The sequence below is a fragment of the Eutrema salsugineum genome, unplaced genomic scaffold (assembly GCF_000478725.1).
Source record: "Eutrema salsugineum unplaced genomic scaffold, Eutsalg1_0 scaffold_10, whole genome shotgun sequence".
In the NCBI taxonomy this organism is placed as follows: Eukaryota; Viridiplantae; Streptophyta; class Magnoliopsida; order Brassicales; family Brassicaceae; genus Eutrema; species Eutrema salsugineum.
Window position 1 is genome coordinate 3,108,493 of NW_006256908.1, and position 16,123 is coordinate 3,124,615.

Below are 16,123 nucleotides of genomic sequence, written 5' to 3' on the forward strand. Positions count from 1 at the left end.
AAATTTTAGAATTAAAATTTAATTATATAAATATATTATATTAAAATATTAATATTTAACTGTTTAAAACCATTGAATATGGTCTAATATATGTGGACCAGTATCTTAAATAATGAGTGAGGACTGAATTTTTTGGGAAAGGTAACCCGTCCCGTCTCATACCCGTCCCAAAATTCTCGAACTTTTCGGGAGAAATTGTAATTTTCCATTCGGGTTTGAAAATAATATTTGAATGGGTAAATGAAAAGGTATGGACGGGAATGGGATTACCCGAACTTCCCGTTGGGTAATTATATAAAGTGAAATTTTAGAGATTTTGATTAATTGAAATATGTTTTATAATAATGATTTTTTCTAATTTATTAACAAATAATAATTTTTTTTTTTAAAAAAAGATTGATTTTAGTCTAATTATCCGAAATTTTTCCCGTCTCTTTCCCGTTCTTTTCCCGATTATATTTTATTTTGGGATTGTATGGGTAGTATGTTTTGATTCCCAAATTTCATGTTCCTGTCCCATACCCGTAAATTTCCCTCCCAATATTTTGTGGAAATATTTTGAATAATATATTCAGATTTCCGAAATTCCCATTTCGATTCCTTATCCGTAAATTCCCGTCCCGATTTGCGAAAAATTCAGGCCTAAGTGAACGTGCCTAAGTGAACATGTCAGGTGGATTCATCAGCGACTGCCAGGGCTAAAAGGCTATTCACGTTTTTTTTTTTTGATGTGATTTTTTTTTTTCCTGCTAAACACTGAACTCTGCATTTCTTGTGGCTATGGATATTTTTAAACATTTACAAATAGATGTTCTATATTAAAAAAAAACATTTAAATAAAAAAAAAAGAAAGAAAAAAAAACTCTAAAACAGCTACTACGGCAGCGATGAAACCGAAGGCCGATGATCTTGCCTTTCCCCTTCTACATGTCTTGGAGATGGACCAAACATACTCAAGAACACCTTCATAATCCAAATCAAACAAAGACTCTCATCATGTCACAACAACAAATCTAACATGGAAGGAATGTTTGAAATGATGATAACTTACGGGTAAGAATACAAGGCCGTGCAAGAATCCGAGGAGGACTAGTGCCAAATACATCTTGAAGTAGTAGACCTTTACAAAAAGGAAAAACACAAATTCAGAGGCCAAATATGAAATGGTAAGTGCAAAATGGGTTCAAGAGATCACAAGCACATACCACAAATACTTCCGATCTTGAGAAGCCAAGCACAATCACCCCAACTAGCTTCGTCAGTGTAATTCCACTACACACAGTATATATATATATATAGTACGATACATTAATATATTTCAATATCTAAAACATATGTTACTTAGGACTTTGATTCACAAGTAACATATGTTACTTAGGAAGTAACATATGTTACTTAGGAAGTAAATATGTTTGAAGAGAGACCAAATATGTACCTGAAAACTGAAGCTCCCATCCCACCAAGAGCATCTGTCATCCGTTGGTTTCTATCCCCAGAGCTTATCTGAGCATTTAAAGTCTTGTCAGGATAAAAACAATATCATGTTTGTGAACACTGCTATGCAAAACAGAGAGAGGCTGACCGAGAAAGCGTGTGTTATGTGTACACAAAACTCAACCGCTATGCCAACGGACATGATTAGATTTACAACCGAGAGTGCGTTTAGCTGGATTTGAAAGACTGCCATTACTCCCTATAGCATCATAGAGTATAACATCAGTAACCAGAGTGTATGAAATTCAGTTATGGGATTTTTATTTATAAAGTAACAATGAGAGTGAATCTATCTACCAGGAGATCAATAATGATCATTGCAATCACCAGCAAGATAATTGCAGAGCTCCAAAAGCTGAGTTAGAAAGCAGACAGAGGAAAAAGATTTGGAGAATTAGATTTTAACCATATCTAGCCAGAAAACTCTGGTTAAAGTAAGAGTGATACCTGCATGTGATGATTAAACACACGGCAAAAACGGCAGCTGTAAAATGATGGAACATTCAAAGCCAGTTTATTACGTGAAGTTCAAAAAGAAAAATCCAAGACCTACCGACTAGAAACTCGAACTAAGATCTGAGATTGGAAGATTTACGAACCTATGGCTATTGAGAGGTTGATTAATGCAGTTTTCCATATGTCAAGATATTGCTCAAAGAACATATAAAACACTGAGTATGGATATATCTCCATCTGAAAAGAAAATAATTCACAAGTTAGTCATTAAGTTTACTAAGAAGAAACTCTGGCAGGAACAATTACGACAAATTTTTTTAAGCAGATTCATTAGGAAATATGAAAGGAAAATGATACAACAAGTATATTTTTTTAGCTTCTTTCGATCAAGAAGATTCCAAAATATGAAAGAATGCGACTTGAATTAATCAGTATAGTCCGGTAGTATAATTTTTACCTTTAAGGAACGGGAAACTTTTGAACTAAACTCTTGAGCAGCTCTCATTGAATTAACAAAGTCAGCCTGAAAACAAACTCACAGTATAAACTTACACGATCATAGAGACTTATATCAAACATTGGCAAAATTGCTCTACATATTATAAGATAGGAAAGTACCTGCTTGTTAAGCGGTGTGTGGTAAGTGCGGAAAGATGAAGCTGGAATGATACCATTTTCATAGCCTGATAAGAACAGAGAGAATACATATCACATATTTAGCCATTTAGGTATCAATACAACGAAAGAATCGATGGATTAAGAAAGAAAGAGGGGATAAGTGTGGAAACCTTGCAAATCAACACTAGTAGAATAAGCACCATGGCCACCTTTAGCGCAATCAGCGGAAGGAAGTGCGTTGAGGAACCAAGGAAGTTTCTCTTTGAATTGGATTGTGGATGGGCGGTCACTGTTTAAATCTGCATGACGAAAGCACTGGACAACCAGAAAATAAAAAAATTACACATGTCATTATTACAGATGTTGCCGATAGAAACAAACACATTTGTAAACTTACCGTGGTGCAATCTTTGCATACTTCACTTAGACCACAACTGTCTTGACCAGGAGGGCAACAAGGAGGCTAGAAATGAAATGAAACACAAGGGAATTAGCCATCATATGTCATAAGTTTCACTACACATTTTGACCATAATGATATTTTATAACACTATGCTACTTTTGAAACAGAGAATTGCTTATACAACAGAAAAGCATGTACCTGGTCATCAGGGGGACAAAAGGTACCATTTGTAAACTTTCGGCAACAGCCAAATGCCTCGGGAGATAACCACACAAGAAAGTCATCAAGCCATGAAGCAGCTGGCTTAGCTATGTAGCTTAGTTCTGGAGTCAAAGAAGCCCTTGCAATCTACAGAAAATAATGAAATTAAGATCCTGAAAAAGAAGAACTAGATACTCTGCTAACAATGTGCCAATGAAACAAATTATATCATGAGGAGAAATTTAAAAAAATTGCAGACGAGCTACATATACCTCATTTAAAAGAGAATTAGAATCACACTTGTTAATGGAACAAAGTTGATTTGTCTGTCTTGATTCTGAGCTGAGACATGAAGCAAAATTAACTTTTAATAACAAGTTGGAACCAAAATATATAGGTCAAACTCTTACAGCTAAAAAAACAGAACGTGATATACCTGTAGTTATAATTCTTCAGAATAAAGTATAGAGGTGGACCAATTCGAAGATATGTAGAGATATTGTTGAAGTAACCCTAAATGAAAAAAGAGGAGCACTTGTTAGATATCTTAGATTCGGTTCTTTACATTTGGCAAGATCGATGTAAACCTGAAGATACGAGTCTTGAGGAAGAACAATCTGTTGCTCCAAACCAGGCTCAATTCGAGTGGACAATGCCTACATGGTCCAAAAAAACACAATAACTTAGAGATGATCATTTCAACGGCTAATGAAAACTATAAAATTTCTCTTATAGGTCAGAAAAATTTATCAACTCACAATTCCAACCATTGCTAAGCCAAAGAAGAAGGCAATGACCAATATTTTGACTGCCCAATTGTTGAGAATGGGTGCATGGACTTCCTGAAAGTGTAGAATGAAGCAATAACTTTCATAGATTGAAAAATTGCAAGGGATAATGTACAATGTTTTTTTTTTTGTTAAGGAAACCACTATTAATGTAAAACTGAAACCATAGGTATAAGTTGATTTATGAAATACCTTCATATATCGAGTCAAAAGGCCAGCTTTCTTCTTACCAACCCCTGAAGTCAAACAAGACAACTCCAATGAAAAGTTGATTTTACAAAAGACTACAATGACTAAGGAGACGATGATATGTGCAAAACCCCAAAAATGATATTACCTTTGTCAGCACTATCCGATGATTGCGGTGTCTTTTTAATACATGGGAAGCAATCCACTCGCTTATCCTCTGTCCGTTTGAAGTCAAAAACTATCAAGGCAACAAAAGCAGTAACCTGGAGAATGAAGTCCAAAAGGACAGCCAATGCTGCAACCAAAGACGCATTGAAATCGTTAAAAATCCAGAAAGGAAGACAATGATGAAACCATTCAAACTAAATGGTGAAAAGTTTTACTGACCAGCAAACATAGAGAACACTCTAACAGCTGGCATTTTGATAAAAGCACCAACAGCAAAAGCTAAGATCTCGGCTAGACTTGCAAGTGTAATCGATGGTCCAACTTCCATAAGAGCATTGCTTATTCGTCTTTCCAAAGTGAGCTCTTCTTCTTGCCTCTTGACAGCATGAACCAGTATGCACATATTATCAACACCGACCTGTAGATATGATATTTCATGCAAGAGTTAAGAAAAATTGAGAACATGCTACAACATTTGTAGTGGCAAGCAATATTAGAACCAGACACGACTTACAGCCAAAACAAGAAAAGGTATAACTTCCATTATAATTAGAGTCGATTTCATCCCAATGGCACTGAAAAATCCTACGGATCCGAGGACAGACAGCATGACAAGAAGAACACCAGATAGACCAAGCAGAACCTGAAATGAAGAAGGTTAAATAAGGAAATATGTGTATTGATGTTTGAAAGTAACACTATAACTCAGTGATTCTAACCATACCTTGGATGTAATGTAAAAAGAATTCAAGCGAGGTGCATCCCCAAGTGTGAGTGATATATACGCAAACATGACAAGATAACTTATCTGAAGCAAAGAAATATGAAAGACAAATTAGGAACCAAACAGAGTATAGGTACGAAAAACAAAATTAGAAGCAAAAGATGGCATACACAAGAAGAAGACAATATCGATCACAGAATCTTGAAGGTAACAAAAAAATGAAACTCACGGCTATAGTTATGACATCTGCTGTGCTTTCTCTTTTCAGTTCTTCTTCAATAGAACTTTCCGAAGAAAAAGATAGAGTCAAACCTTTTGACTGAACCATTGGCAACAATTCATCCTGTCACATAAAGAGTACTCACGTAAATGAAGGAACAAGAACATAAAATCGAACAAGTAAGTCACAAAAACAATGTACAGTAATAAAATTCCTAACCTTGGCCAGTTGGATAAAGGCTTTTTCCCATGCAACTGCTTTCTCAGTTTTGTTACCTTTGTTGTCAACAAAATTGTCCACAGGATAAGTCACAATGAAAGCAGAAGCCTGTCTTAAACAAGTCAATTAAAGGGTATATTAGATACTCATATAAATTGACATACTCTATCTACTCTAACAAACTGAAGAATACTACCTCACTGAAACTGTTCCCTGAGAAACCTCCCAAAGCAGTCGTTGGATCAAGTGGGCCCTTAAATGCACTCAAACATGATTCTGTCGAGGTGAAATGCTGAAGAAAAGTGGTGAGCATATAATAAAATGGTTAAATATCTAGAAAAAAAAAAGAATTGCCATGAAGAGACCATATTGAATGCATTTATGAGAAGGTACCTCAAAGCAATATTTAACATGATCGACGCCTCCAAAGTCATCATAATTTTCTGGTTTCATCTTGAAATACTGCCTCCAGAAGCAAGAAAATCCACCGGATACGTTAAGGCACTAGTAAATCTAAACTCAAGTACTATAAAAAAGGAAGAGAGTGCAACCTGCAGAACACTCTGTGTAGCACAATCCTCTCCTAGTGGTTTCATGCAAATGTCTGTCAGAGAAACCATTGAACCTGAGTGATTTGCCCGTAGTCCATCAACCTACCATATTCAATATTTTGAATCCATTATGTGGGTTATCAGATGGAATTGAAAAACAGTGAAAAAAGAGAAAGCAGATACCTTCTTTTGTATGTCAAAAAGTAATTTAATATTGTCATCTGTCAATATTTCTGGCGCCTTTTCGTGCGGAGATGTTGGAATTGTTGCTATTATTAGCTGCAGAATTTTCCATAACAATGTGAAAAGTTTAAAATGTTGATATATGAAACACAAATGCTGCATAACCTAAGCCCCCAAAAACTTTTAGTGACAAAGAGACAACTGACAAGTTGAAAGAAATGTGAAAACCTGTTCAATTCTGTAGAAAGGAGCAAGATGGGTGTCAAAGAATTGTTTCTCTTCAGCAGCTCTGCTCCCTGGTACTACCCATAGCTGCGACAGACAGTAGCAGATTTCATTATTGCAAATATGGACATTTATTAGAAGGTTAAAAAGGTTGCATTATTGCATATAGCATAGCTTGTGACAAAGTAGAAGTAAAAAAATCGCTACCTTATCAGGCCGTGTCTCAACTTTGAATCGGAGTAGGCCCACACAAAGTAGAAGGACTACAGAGACTGACAAACACAAAACGAGAGTTGGGTGTCTTGCTACCCAAATCCCATACTTCCTGGAAATAGATAACACGACTGTGAGATATGGCTATTAGATTAGTCATGAAAATAAGTAAAAACAAAGGAGTAAAGTACAATCTGAAGGTAGTAGTGTGGCACAAAAGAGAGTAACATCACGTATAGTACTTGTGCTCTAAGACATGTGGTTATTCATTGTCTGGCTAATAGCAAAGAGTAAGGAGCCTTCTCTCTCTTCAATAAATGTGGCGGCTAGACCTAATTAGATACAAGAGGATCTGGTCTTAACAGAGACTGAGTGAGAAAGAGAAAGATAGAGTCTTGTCTTGGTGAATCAAAGACAAGAAGAGAAAACAGATCCGTGAAAGAGAGAAAGGAGAAGAGCGCTTGGTGGTGAATAGAGAAGGGGAAGAGTCTCGTAATTCTAAGAGAGAAGCTTGATCGAGAGTAGATCCAGAGAGAGTAAGTGAAGTAGCTGATCCTAATCTGACCAAGAGCTTGTCTGTGAGAGAGAAGGAGTCTCAAGACTCAAGAGAGATTCATCCTCTAGGAGAAACAGAGAGCTTCTAAGCAAGCTAAGTGGAGTTTGTTGTGACAACGATGGTTTCAGGAGAACAAGAAAGAAGCTTCTTCAGGTGAGTTACAGAGATACAGCTTATGTTCTGTCTTCTTGATGACATAGTCAAACTTCGGATATCTCTGGTTTTGGGGTCACGATGTGCTTTGAGATACAAAAACACAGTAAGAGCTCAAGGAGAACCTAGCTTGAGAAACACACAGAGAGGGACATTCTCAGGTGCGATAGGTTGGTTCTAAGATGCGTGTTAAAGCTCATGTGTTTATGTTGTGATCCTCTTGGTGTAAATAACCCTATTTTGAAGCTAAGCATCAACATGTATGAATGTCAAGAACCTGTAAAAATTGGCCAAGTATCCTTGTACTGTCGACAGCTGAGCCCAGTTTCTTTGTGGGGTATTTTGTAGCATCTGAGAGAACATATAAAAGCAATGAGCAATTGAGCATCCCTATTACTAATCAGTAGCTCAAACTTCAAATGTCATAGTAATCACAAATACCTGTGCTTGAATAGTGTCTGGTTTTTGCAGGTTAGCAGAATTTCGCTCTCCGCTAGCTTCTGACAGTGGTCTCTTTTTCTTACCCTTTATCCGGTGAAGTAAACCACCTCCAAGAAAGAGTGAAACCAAGACAATATACAAAATGGCTAGCACGAAATCAACACATTTGGCCTGCATAAATCAAATCAACCAGAAACAATGTTAAGCAAGACTTGGCTTTTTTATAAGCATTACTAAACATCAAATCCATATTCACCTCAAGCGCTCCAATCTTGATCGAGCAAGAATGCTTTTTCTGAGTAGGAGGAGCTGCTGTACTGGAGCAAGCAGCTGCAGAAGGACAATCACCACAAGAACAGCCAAGAGTATCATCACTGCATGAATAAGTAGACACATTCATTGGCCTCATTCCAGATGATACCGGTGGTATTGGCGAGAATTTGATCCCATATGGTGAGCCTGGCAAATTCGGAGCCGCTTTCTGGCCAATAAATGCAAACCACTCTGGTGACAGAACATGCATCTCAGTTTATTCCAAAGATAAGATGAGTAGATAACGCAAGCCTCACGATAAGGCCTACCTTTAAAATCCTTTGCACCAGCTCCAAGAAAATCTAAAGCCCGGCTGTTTGAGCTACCGAACTTGACATTCTTGCAAGATTCATACATCCGAGCTCCAAAAGCATCAGTTATGTAGTACTCAATCCCATCCACTGTTGAATTATTCTTGATCTGCCAAATAAAAACACAGCATTATGGGACATGAACTACTTGATGTCGAACCAATCAGACAGTGTTCAAAATATGTTTACCTTTGTAGTAGAAGTTACGTTGATAAATAGACTTTGATCCGGAGAGCAAGTGAGTTCACAGAAAAGATTCAGAAAGTTCCTCAAGCACGCTGGACAACCTACAATAAAGGGAATAGCCTGGCCAAAACAAAAACAAAACAAAAAACAGACAAAACTCTTTTCACATAAGAACATTCTTGGACCGGACAAAAAGCATAACAACAAGGTGTGTGTTTAGTTCTAGAACAAATGAGAACCACTAGTACACTACCACTTGGTTACCGTCTAAATTAAAAATGGTTTTTGTGTGTTTTTACCTGTTGAACCTGTGAACGTAACGTATCAAACTGATTCTCTGTGCAACAAACGTTTCCTGTGATTGTTGGACACAAGCTTTGTATCTTGGAAGATAACAAATCATCAGGCTGTTTATTAAAAAAAAAAAAAAAAAAATCAAAATTCATAAGCATTTGCTAAAACAAAATTTCCAGCAAATGAAAAAATAATAAATACACAGTCACCTTCACGGCAGGGATGTTAAAGGGGCAATTCAGTACTTTCCCATCACTTCGTGCTCCACAGATATCATACATTGCACAATATCCTGCTGATTGTTTTGCTTCGACTCCACAAATCATAAACACAATCTGCATCCCAAAATTCAAAAATAATTCAGATGAAAATTCATAAGAAGAAAAGAAACAAGAAATTCGAATTGAGAATAGTCGAGCCAGAGATTCAAAAAAAAAAATGTAGCAAATGCAGAAAATTAGAGTCCCAAACAGAGACAAATCCGCCATAAGAGTGGAGAAGAAGATGAAACGAAAGAATATACAAAAAAAAAAAAAAACTTTCCAGGATAGTGAAAGGGAGAAGAAGAAGAACGCGTGAGAGGATCTTCATGATTATTATTATTTTATCTTCTTCGCCGGATTTTTTTTATTTGGTTTCAGAGAGAGGAATCGAAGCTAAAGCTGTGAGAAATTCTCTTCAGGATTTCATGAGAGCGAAACCTGCGTGGAAGAAATAGTTACAGAGGCATAAATGATCTGTTTCCGGATTTAGTGGGAGAGAGAGAGAGAGAGAGAGAGAGAGAGAGAGAGAGAGAGAGAGAGAGAGTCAAACGAGGAAGAAGAGGTTTTATAGTTGCGTAGATATGTGTGTGAGGGGAGGTTCGTCTATTTTAATTTTGTTTTTACACTCTGTGTTTTTTTTTTTGGTGGGCAACACAGTGTGTTGTATAAAGCTGCCATTTTTATCGATATTTTTTTCTATTTTTTATTTGTTTATTGAACATGAGTGAAAAAAATTAAAATTATCTGATTACTATTAAAAATTAACAAACAATTAAGGTTGTGATTTGTTAACATCGTTTTAAATAATATACTAATTTAAGCATATTTTAGTGAATTAATTTTTTGTTGAATGATTATCTGAAAATTCTAAAAATCCAGTCACTTTCGAAATTTGAATTGTTGTTAGAGTTTTCTCAGTGTTGACAATAAGCTACCATGAATACTTACCATGACTGAAAAATAAATTATTATTGTTTTTTTATTTTTAGTATTAACACCCTCATTTGCGATTTTTAAATCTTGATTTTTTTTTGTAAAAACACAATTCAACTATTTTGATTTGTACGTGTTATTTTTGCCAAATATTCATTCAAATATTTTAACAAAACACATGATTTTTTTTGGTAACAGCAAGACAGAACACTAGTTGTGCAACATGTATCTTAGCCTGTGTCCAAAGAAACAGTCTGATATGATGATGCCGACGATGAAATACTAGAGACCAGGCGGTGATAAAAGATTATGCTTTCTAGAGGATGCTACAATTTTGGATTGATTCGATAAATACAAAATATGAGGTCTAGTAAGGGTAGGAAGAAAGAAAAATCAAATAATACTTTTCTTTGAGCAAAACTATGTATTGTATGTCTAGGTTATATAGTAGTTAAGTATGAAACATATAGGAGAGATGAATAGTTGAAAGTGGGGCTAATGATGATAGAGTGTGATCACATGGAACCGGAAAGGAATTGCATTTATAATAAAATTCCGTATGTGGGGCAAGTTCTGTTTGCTTTGCAGCTTGTTCCATTTTACACATCAAATCAAAAAGCATAGCATTTTGAGTAAAAAAAACAAAAGAAAATCCCAAATATTTTCATCATTTAACATGTATATAAAAATCTTCACTAAGCGGATCCTTCAAGACATTTTATTTTTAACGCGTTTTTTGGAAAAAAAATTGTAATCTGTTAAAAAATCTAGGTGTTGAAATTTTAAATACTGTTATATTTTCGAATCATTATTTTAAGACACTGAAAAACCATAATTTCATTTTATTTTTAAAACGAAATCTATTTTTTTAAAGGAAATCTAAATTCAGTAAAACATTATTTATAAATCAAAATATTTGTTTGTAATTAATACTTTAAAATGGTTAAAAAAATATTTGTTTTTGTTACCATTAAAATCAACTATTCGGGGTAAAGTCTTAGCTATGTGATAAGAAAAATCACAATATATCACATGTGAACACCTCGTCAGCATAAAGACATTGATAAACAAATATCTTAACTCTTTTCACTTGGTACTCTATGAAATAGCTGGTTAAATGCATTTTCCGCATAATTTTTTTAAGAAACACTTTTTTTTTAGATTTCTTCACGAATTCCTAACTTAATATGCAATATCTTCAACTTGTGAATTCCAACTCTAAAAAACACTGTATTTTTAAGGTGTAAAAAACCTTATATTTAAGGTTTGAGAGTAATACTCTCCAATGATAAACTTTAAAATGATACCTTAAAAATATTATAGTTTGCACTTTATTCCTCACTATTAATAATAATTAATTTAAATTATAAAACTTTGATAAATAACTATAAAATACATATTAAAAATATTATAAATAATATTAATTAATACAACTTTAATATAACATTACATATAAATAATAATAAAAAATACACAAACTAAAATATGTAAGTTTATTTTCTTGTGTTATTTTAGTTTGTATGAAATTTGCTTTACATAATATTATTGTTATATATTTGTTTTTTAATGTTATGTATTATTTTACTATTTATCATTGTTATTTTTATTTTACATTATTTTTAAAAAATTTCTATATATATATATATAATTTATTTATAATGATATATGTGAAATATTGATAAAATATTAAATTAAAAGAGTTGAAATGATAAACACAAAATTTATTATGATTAATTTTAAAACATATAACCTAAAGAACTGAAATGCAAAAAAAAATGACACCTCAAATTTGAGGTGTTGAACAGTGAAACCACAAATACAAGATATCACTGTTCAACACTTCAAAATTTGAGGTTTTAAAGTATTTTTTGGAGTACATAATATAGGAGATAAGTATAGCTGTATATTGTTCTAAATATCTCTCCTAAGATATCGTATATATTGTTAGTTTAGTTAGATCTAGCTAGATCTCTTCTTATCTCCTCTTATCTACATCTGTGTATATAAGCAACGTAACTTTCGACATTCTATACAATAAATAATAATACAACACATTCTCCTCTATAATCTACATGGTATCAGAGTCATCTTATTAAATCAACAGATCTTCTCTCTTTTTTACTTATCTCTTCTCTGCATTTTACGATGGAATCCTCCTCCACCATCACTTCAAACATCTCAGCCGATTCACAACACCCCATCTCTACAATCAACATGGTCAACATCACCAAACTTTCCTCCGCCAATTACATCACATGGAGTGTCCAGATCAAGTCCTTGCTCAACGGATATGATCTCGTCAAATTCATTGACAACACCACCACGATACCTTCACCAACAATCACCGTTAATGTGCTGTCGTCACTAACCCAAAATTTACCACGTGGCAGAGACAAGATAGTCTCCTCTACAGCGTTATCATGGGCACAATTGAAACCTCTCTGCAAATGTTGATTGCCACCTCCAAATTCACGCTCGAAGCTTGGAACACACTCTCGTCAACGTACGGCAAACCAACGAGAGGCCACATCAAACAGCTCAAGCAACAGCTGAAACTGTGTGTGAAAAGCTTCAAATACATCGATGCCTACATGCAGCTGATTAAGACCAAAACTGATGCTCTCACCCTTCTTGGCAGCCCGATGGACAACGAGGATGTCACCAACATCATTCTCGATGAACTTGGTGACGATTACAAGTCCGTCATCGAATCAATCCACAGCCGCGACACTCCTATCTCCTTTGCTGAGCTATATGAGAAACTTCTGAACCGAGAGATTGCTCTCGCTAGTGCTCCGTCGCAGCCCTTTTCATTTTCTGTAACAGCAAACTTTGCACAGAACCGTAACCAGAATCGCAACTGGCGATCATCAACCACTCCGGAGCATCAGAATAATGCTTCCCGTGCCTCAGGCAATCAGAATTGGCGACCATATTTGGGCAAATGTCAGGCCTGTGGGACACAGGGTCACAGTGCCAAATTCTGTCCCATGTTTCGTCTTGTCTCACAATCATCTCCACAGCTGCAACCAACACCATCGTTTCGCCCTTAAGGTGCAACCAACTGGTCCCCAAGTGCCTACAATGCATCAATGACACCAATCCTGCTCCTCCGTCTTGGTTAGTTTACAGTGGTGCAACGCACCATATCACCTCTGACCTTGCAAATCTTGCACTCCACTCACCATAAACGGGATCCGAGGAGGTTTTGGTAGGCAATGGTGATGGCCTCCAAATCACACACACTGGTTCTCTTTCGCTCCCACACTCCTCTCACACTTTATCACTTAATAATGTCTTACGTGTACCTGACATTGCGAGACATTGGATTTCGCTGTGCCATATGTGTTCTGATAATCTTGTTTCGGTGGAATTCTTCCCCGATTGGTTTCAGGTGAAGGATCTCAGCTCGGGGGCGCAATTAACCACAGGAAAGACGACTAATGGTGGATATGAATGGCCAGCTTCTTCTGATGAATCTCGTTTTTTTGCTTTTCCTGTAACAATAAAAAGTCCCATGCCCATTTGGCACTCTAGACTTGGCATCCCTCTCTCTCAACTCTAAAATCAGTTGTTTCTCTTTATTCACTTCCTGTTTCCAATAAAGATTCATCCCTTTTATGCAATGCTTGTTTAATTTCCAAAAGTCATAAATTACCATTCTCCACATCAACTCTCACTTCGACAAAACCTCTTGAATTTTATTTTCTGATGTTTGGACCTCACCAGTCCATTCCATTGACGGGTTTAAATACTATGTAATCTTCATTGATCACTTCACCCATTATATATGTCTTTACCTGATTCGTCACAAATCTGATACTCTCTCCATCTTTACTCGTTTCAAAAACCTTGTCGAAAACAATTTAACTCTCGCATTGTCACTCTTTATTCCGACAATGGAGGTGAGTATATAGACATGGTCAAATTCTTGGCTGAAAATGGTATCACTCATCTCACATCTTCTCCCCATACACCCAAGCATAACGGATTTGTTGAATGCCGTCATTGCCATCTCTTTGAAACGGGATTGGCTCTTCTATCTCATGCTTCAATTCCGATCATCTATTGGAGCTATGCTTTAACTGCAGCGACATACTTAATTAATCGCCTTCCCACCTCCACTTTGTCCAACACTTCGCCATTTGAACAACTCAATGGCTCTCCACCAAATTACACAAAACTCTGTGTATTCGGTTGTCTCTGTTATCCTTGGCTAAGACCATACACCAAACATAAACTCCAACCACGTTCCACTCCTTGCATTTTCCTTGGCTACTCCCAAACCCAAAGCGCCTACCTCTGTCTCGACCCTTCCTCCAAAAGAATTTTTATCTCACATCATGTTCAGTTTCATGAAACTTCTTTTCCATACAGTAAAATTACATCTCCCACTCCAAAATCTTCCGCTCCTACTTTCACTTTCTGGTCCCTATCGTTGTTGCAGGTCCTTGGCCATTTAATTTCACCGTTGGGGGCAGTAGAGTCGCCCCCAGGCTCAGATCTTTCACGGTCGCTTGTCCCTGCTGCTATTAGCGAAGCTCTACCTGTTACAGATTCTGGTGTTGAGTCTTCTTTTATTCACAGGGAAGATCCAGACACTTCTATTGGGCCTGACTCACCTGAGGAAATAAGCCTAGTTATCACAAATGAATCTGGGCCTGCGAATCAGCCCACAATATCTGAGCCCGTGGCATTAAATCCAAACAACAATACATCGTCTTCTTCGCTTCCAAAAAACACACACCAGATGACGACGCGAGCTAAAAACAAAATTGTGAAGCCGAATCCCAAATTCGCGATGCTCACCGCCATTACTCGAGAAACTGAGCCGACCTCTGTTACACAGGCTTTGAAATATGAAAGGTGGCGTGCATCTATGGGATCTGAATACAACGCTCAGAGTATTCATCGCACATGGGATATAGTTCCTCCTGACCCCTCTTATAATCTCGTCGGAACAAAATGGGTGTTCAGAATCAAACGTCTACCGAATGGTCAGATTGACAAATTCAAAGCATGGTTCGTCGCTAAAGGATTTCATCAACGCCCAGACATTGATTATGAAGAGACTTTTAGTCCAGTGATTAAATCACCAACTGTGCGTCTCTTTCTTGGTCAGGCGGTTGATCGCGGCTGGGATCTACGAGAGCTAGACATAAACAATGCTTTTTTCAGGGTAAAATGGAGGAAGATGTTTACTTCGCACAACCGTCTGGGTTCGTCGACAAATACAGACCACATTATGTCTGTAAATTGAGGAAATCTTTGTATGGCCTTAAGCAGGCACCAAGGGCATGGTATATGGAGCTGCGGACACTTCTCCTCTCCTCAGGTTTTGAAAATTCTCAATCTGATGCTTCATGTTTTATCTTGAATCGTTCTGGCATCCTGGTTTATGTACTCGTGTACGTTGATGATATTGTCATCACGGGCAATGACTCGTCTGTTGTTGAGCGTTTTATTCAGCTATTCGGTAACCGGTTTTTTTCTCAAGGACATGGGAGCTCTCAGCTATTTCCTTGGTATTGAAGCACATCGGAGTTCTGAAGGGCTTCTCTTAACCTGACAAAAATACATCACTGATCTGTTGGCTCGCACAAATATGTTGGAGGCAAATCCTGTGTCAACACCTATGGCCTCAAATTGCGTATTGCAGCTTCACTCAGGCACTCCTCTTGCTGATGGAAGTGAGTATCGTACAGTTGTAGGAAGTTTGCAGTACCTGCATTTTACACGACCAGATATTGTATTTGCTGTAAACAAATTGTCACATTTTATGCACTCTCCTACCAAGACGCACTGGTAAGCAGCAAAACGGGTTTTAAGATACCTCTCTGGCACTCGTGATCGAGGAATTTTTCTTCGCAGCAACAATTGAATCTCCATGCCTTCTCTGATACTGACTGGACTGGTAATCGCGATGATTATACTTTGACAGGTGCGTATATTGTCTATCTTGGGTCTCATCGCATTGTCTGGTCTTCAAAGAAGCATAAAACAGTGGCTCGGTCCTCGACGG

General features: G+C 36.7%; 1 protein-coding gene across 1 annotated transcript; it reads right to left on the bottom strand.

Moving 5' to 3' along the window:
* Positions 1–738: 738 nt before the first annotated feature.
* LOC18027448 (Niemann-Pick C1 protein) lies at positions 739–9,677 on the bottom strand. The gene is made up of 38 exons (XM_006409752.2): positions 9,449–9,677; positions 9,115–9,240; positions 8,911–9,018; positions 8,615–8,731; positions 8,384–8,534; positions 8,059–8,306; positions 7,803–7,973; positions 7,639–7,712; positions 6,647–6,764; positions 6,443–6,526; positions 6,215–6,310; positions 6,032–6,133; positions 5,874–5,942; positions 5,677–5,772; positions 5,481–5,588; positions 5,271–5,384; positions 5,042–5,125; positions 4,832–4,960; positions 4,537–4,735; positions 4,298–4,444; positions 4,153–4,196; positions 3,931–4,014; positions 3,760–3,828; positions 3,609–3,685; positions 3,445–3,514; positions 3,170–3,319; positions 2,966–3,031; positions 2,739–2,883; positions 2,569–2,633; positions 2,408–2,473; positions 2,094–2,187; positions 1,942–1,978; positions 1,792–1,849; positions 1,583–1,693; positions 1,436–1,503; positions 1,206–1,272; positions 1,052–1,120; positions 739–963 (listed from the first exon to the last, which is right to left on the bottom strand). The coding sequence occupies exons 1-38, from the start codon at positions 9,494–9,496 to the stop codon at positions 877–879; spliced, it is 3,816 nt and encodes a 1,271-aa protein (XP_006409815.2). The 5' UTR covers positions 9,497–9,677; the 3' UTR covers positions 739–876.
* Between the last annotated feature and the right edge of the window lie 6,446 nt (positions 9,678–16,123).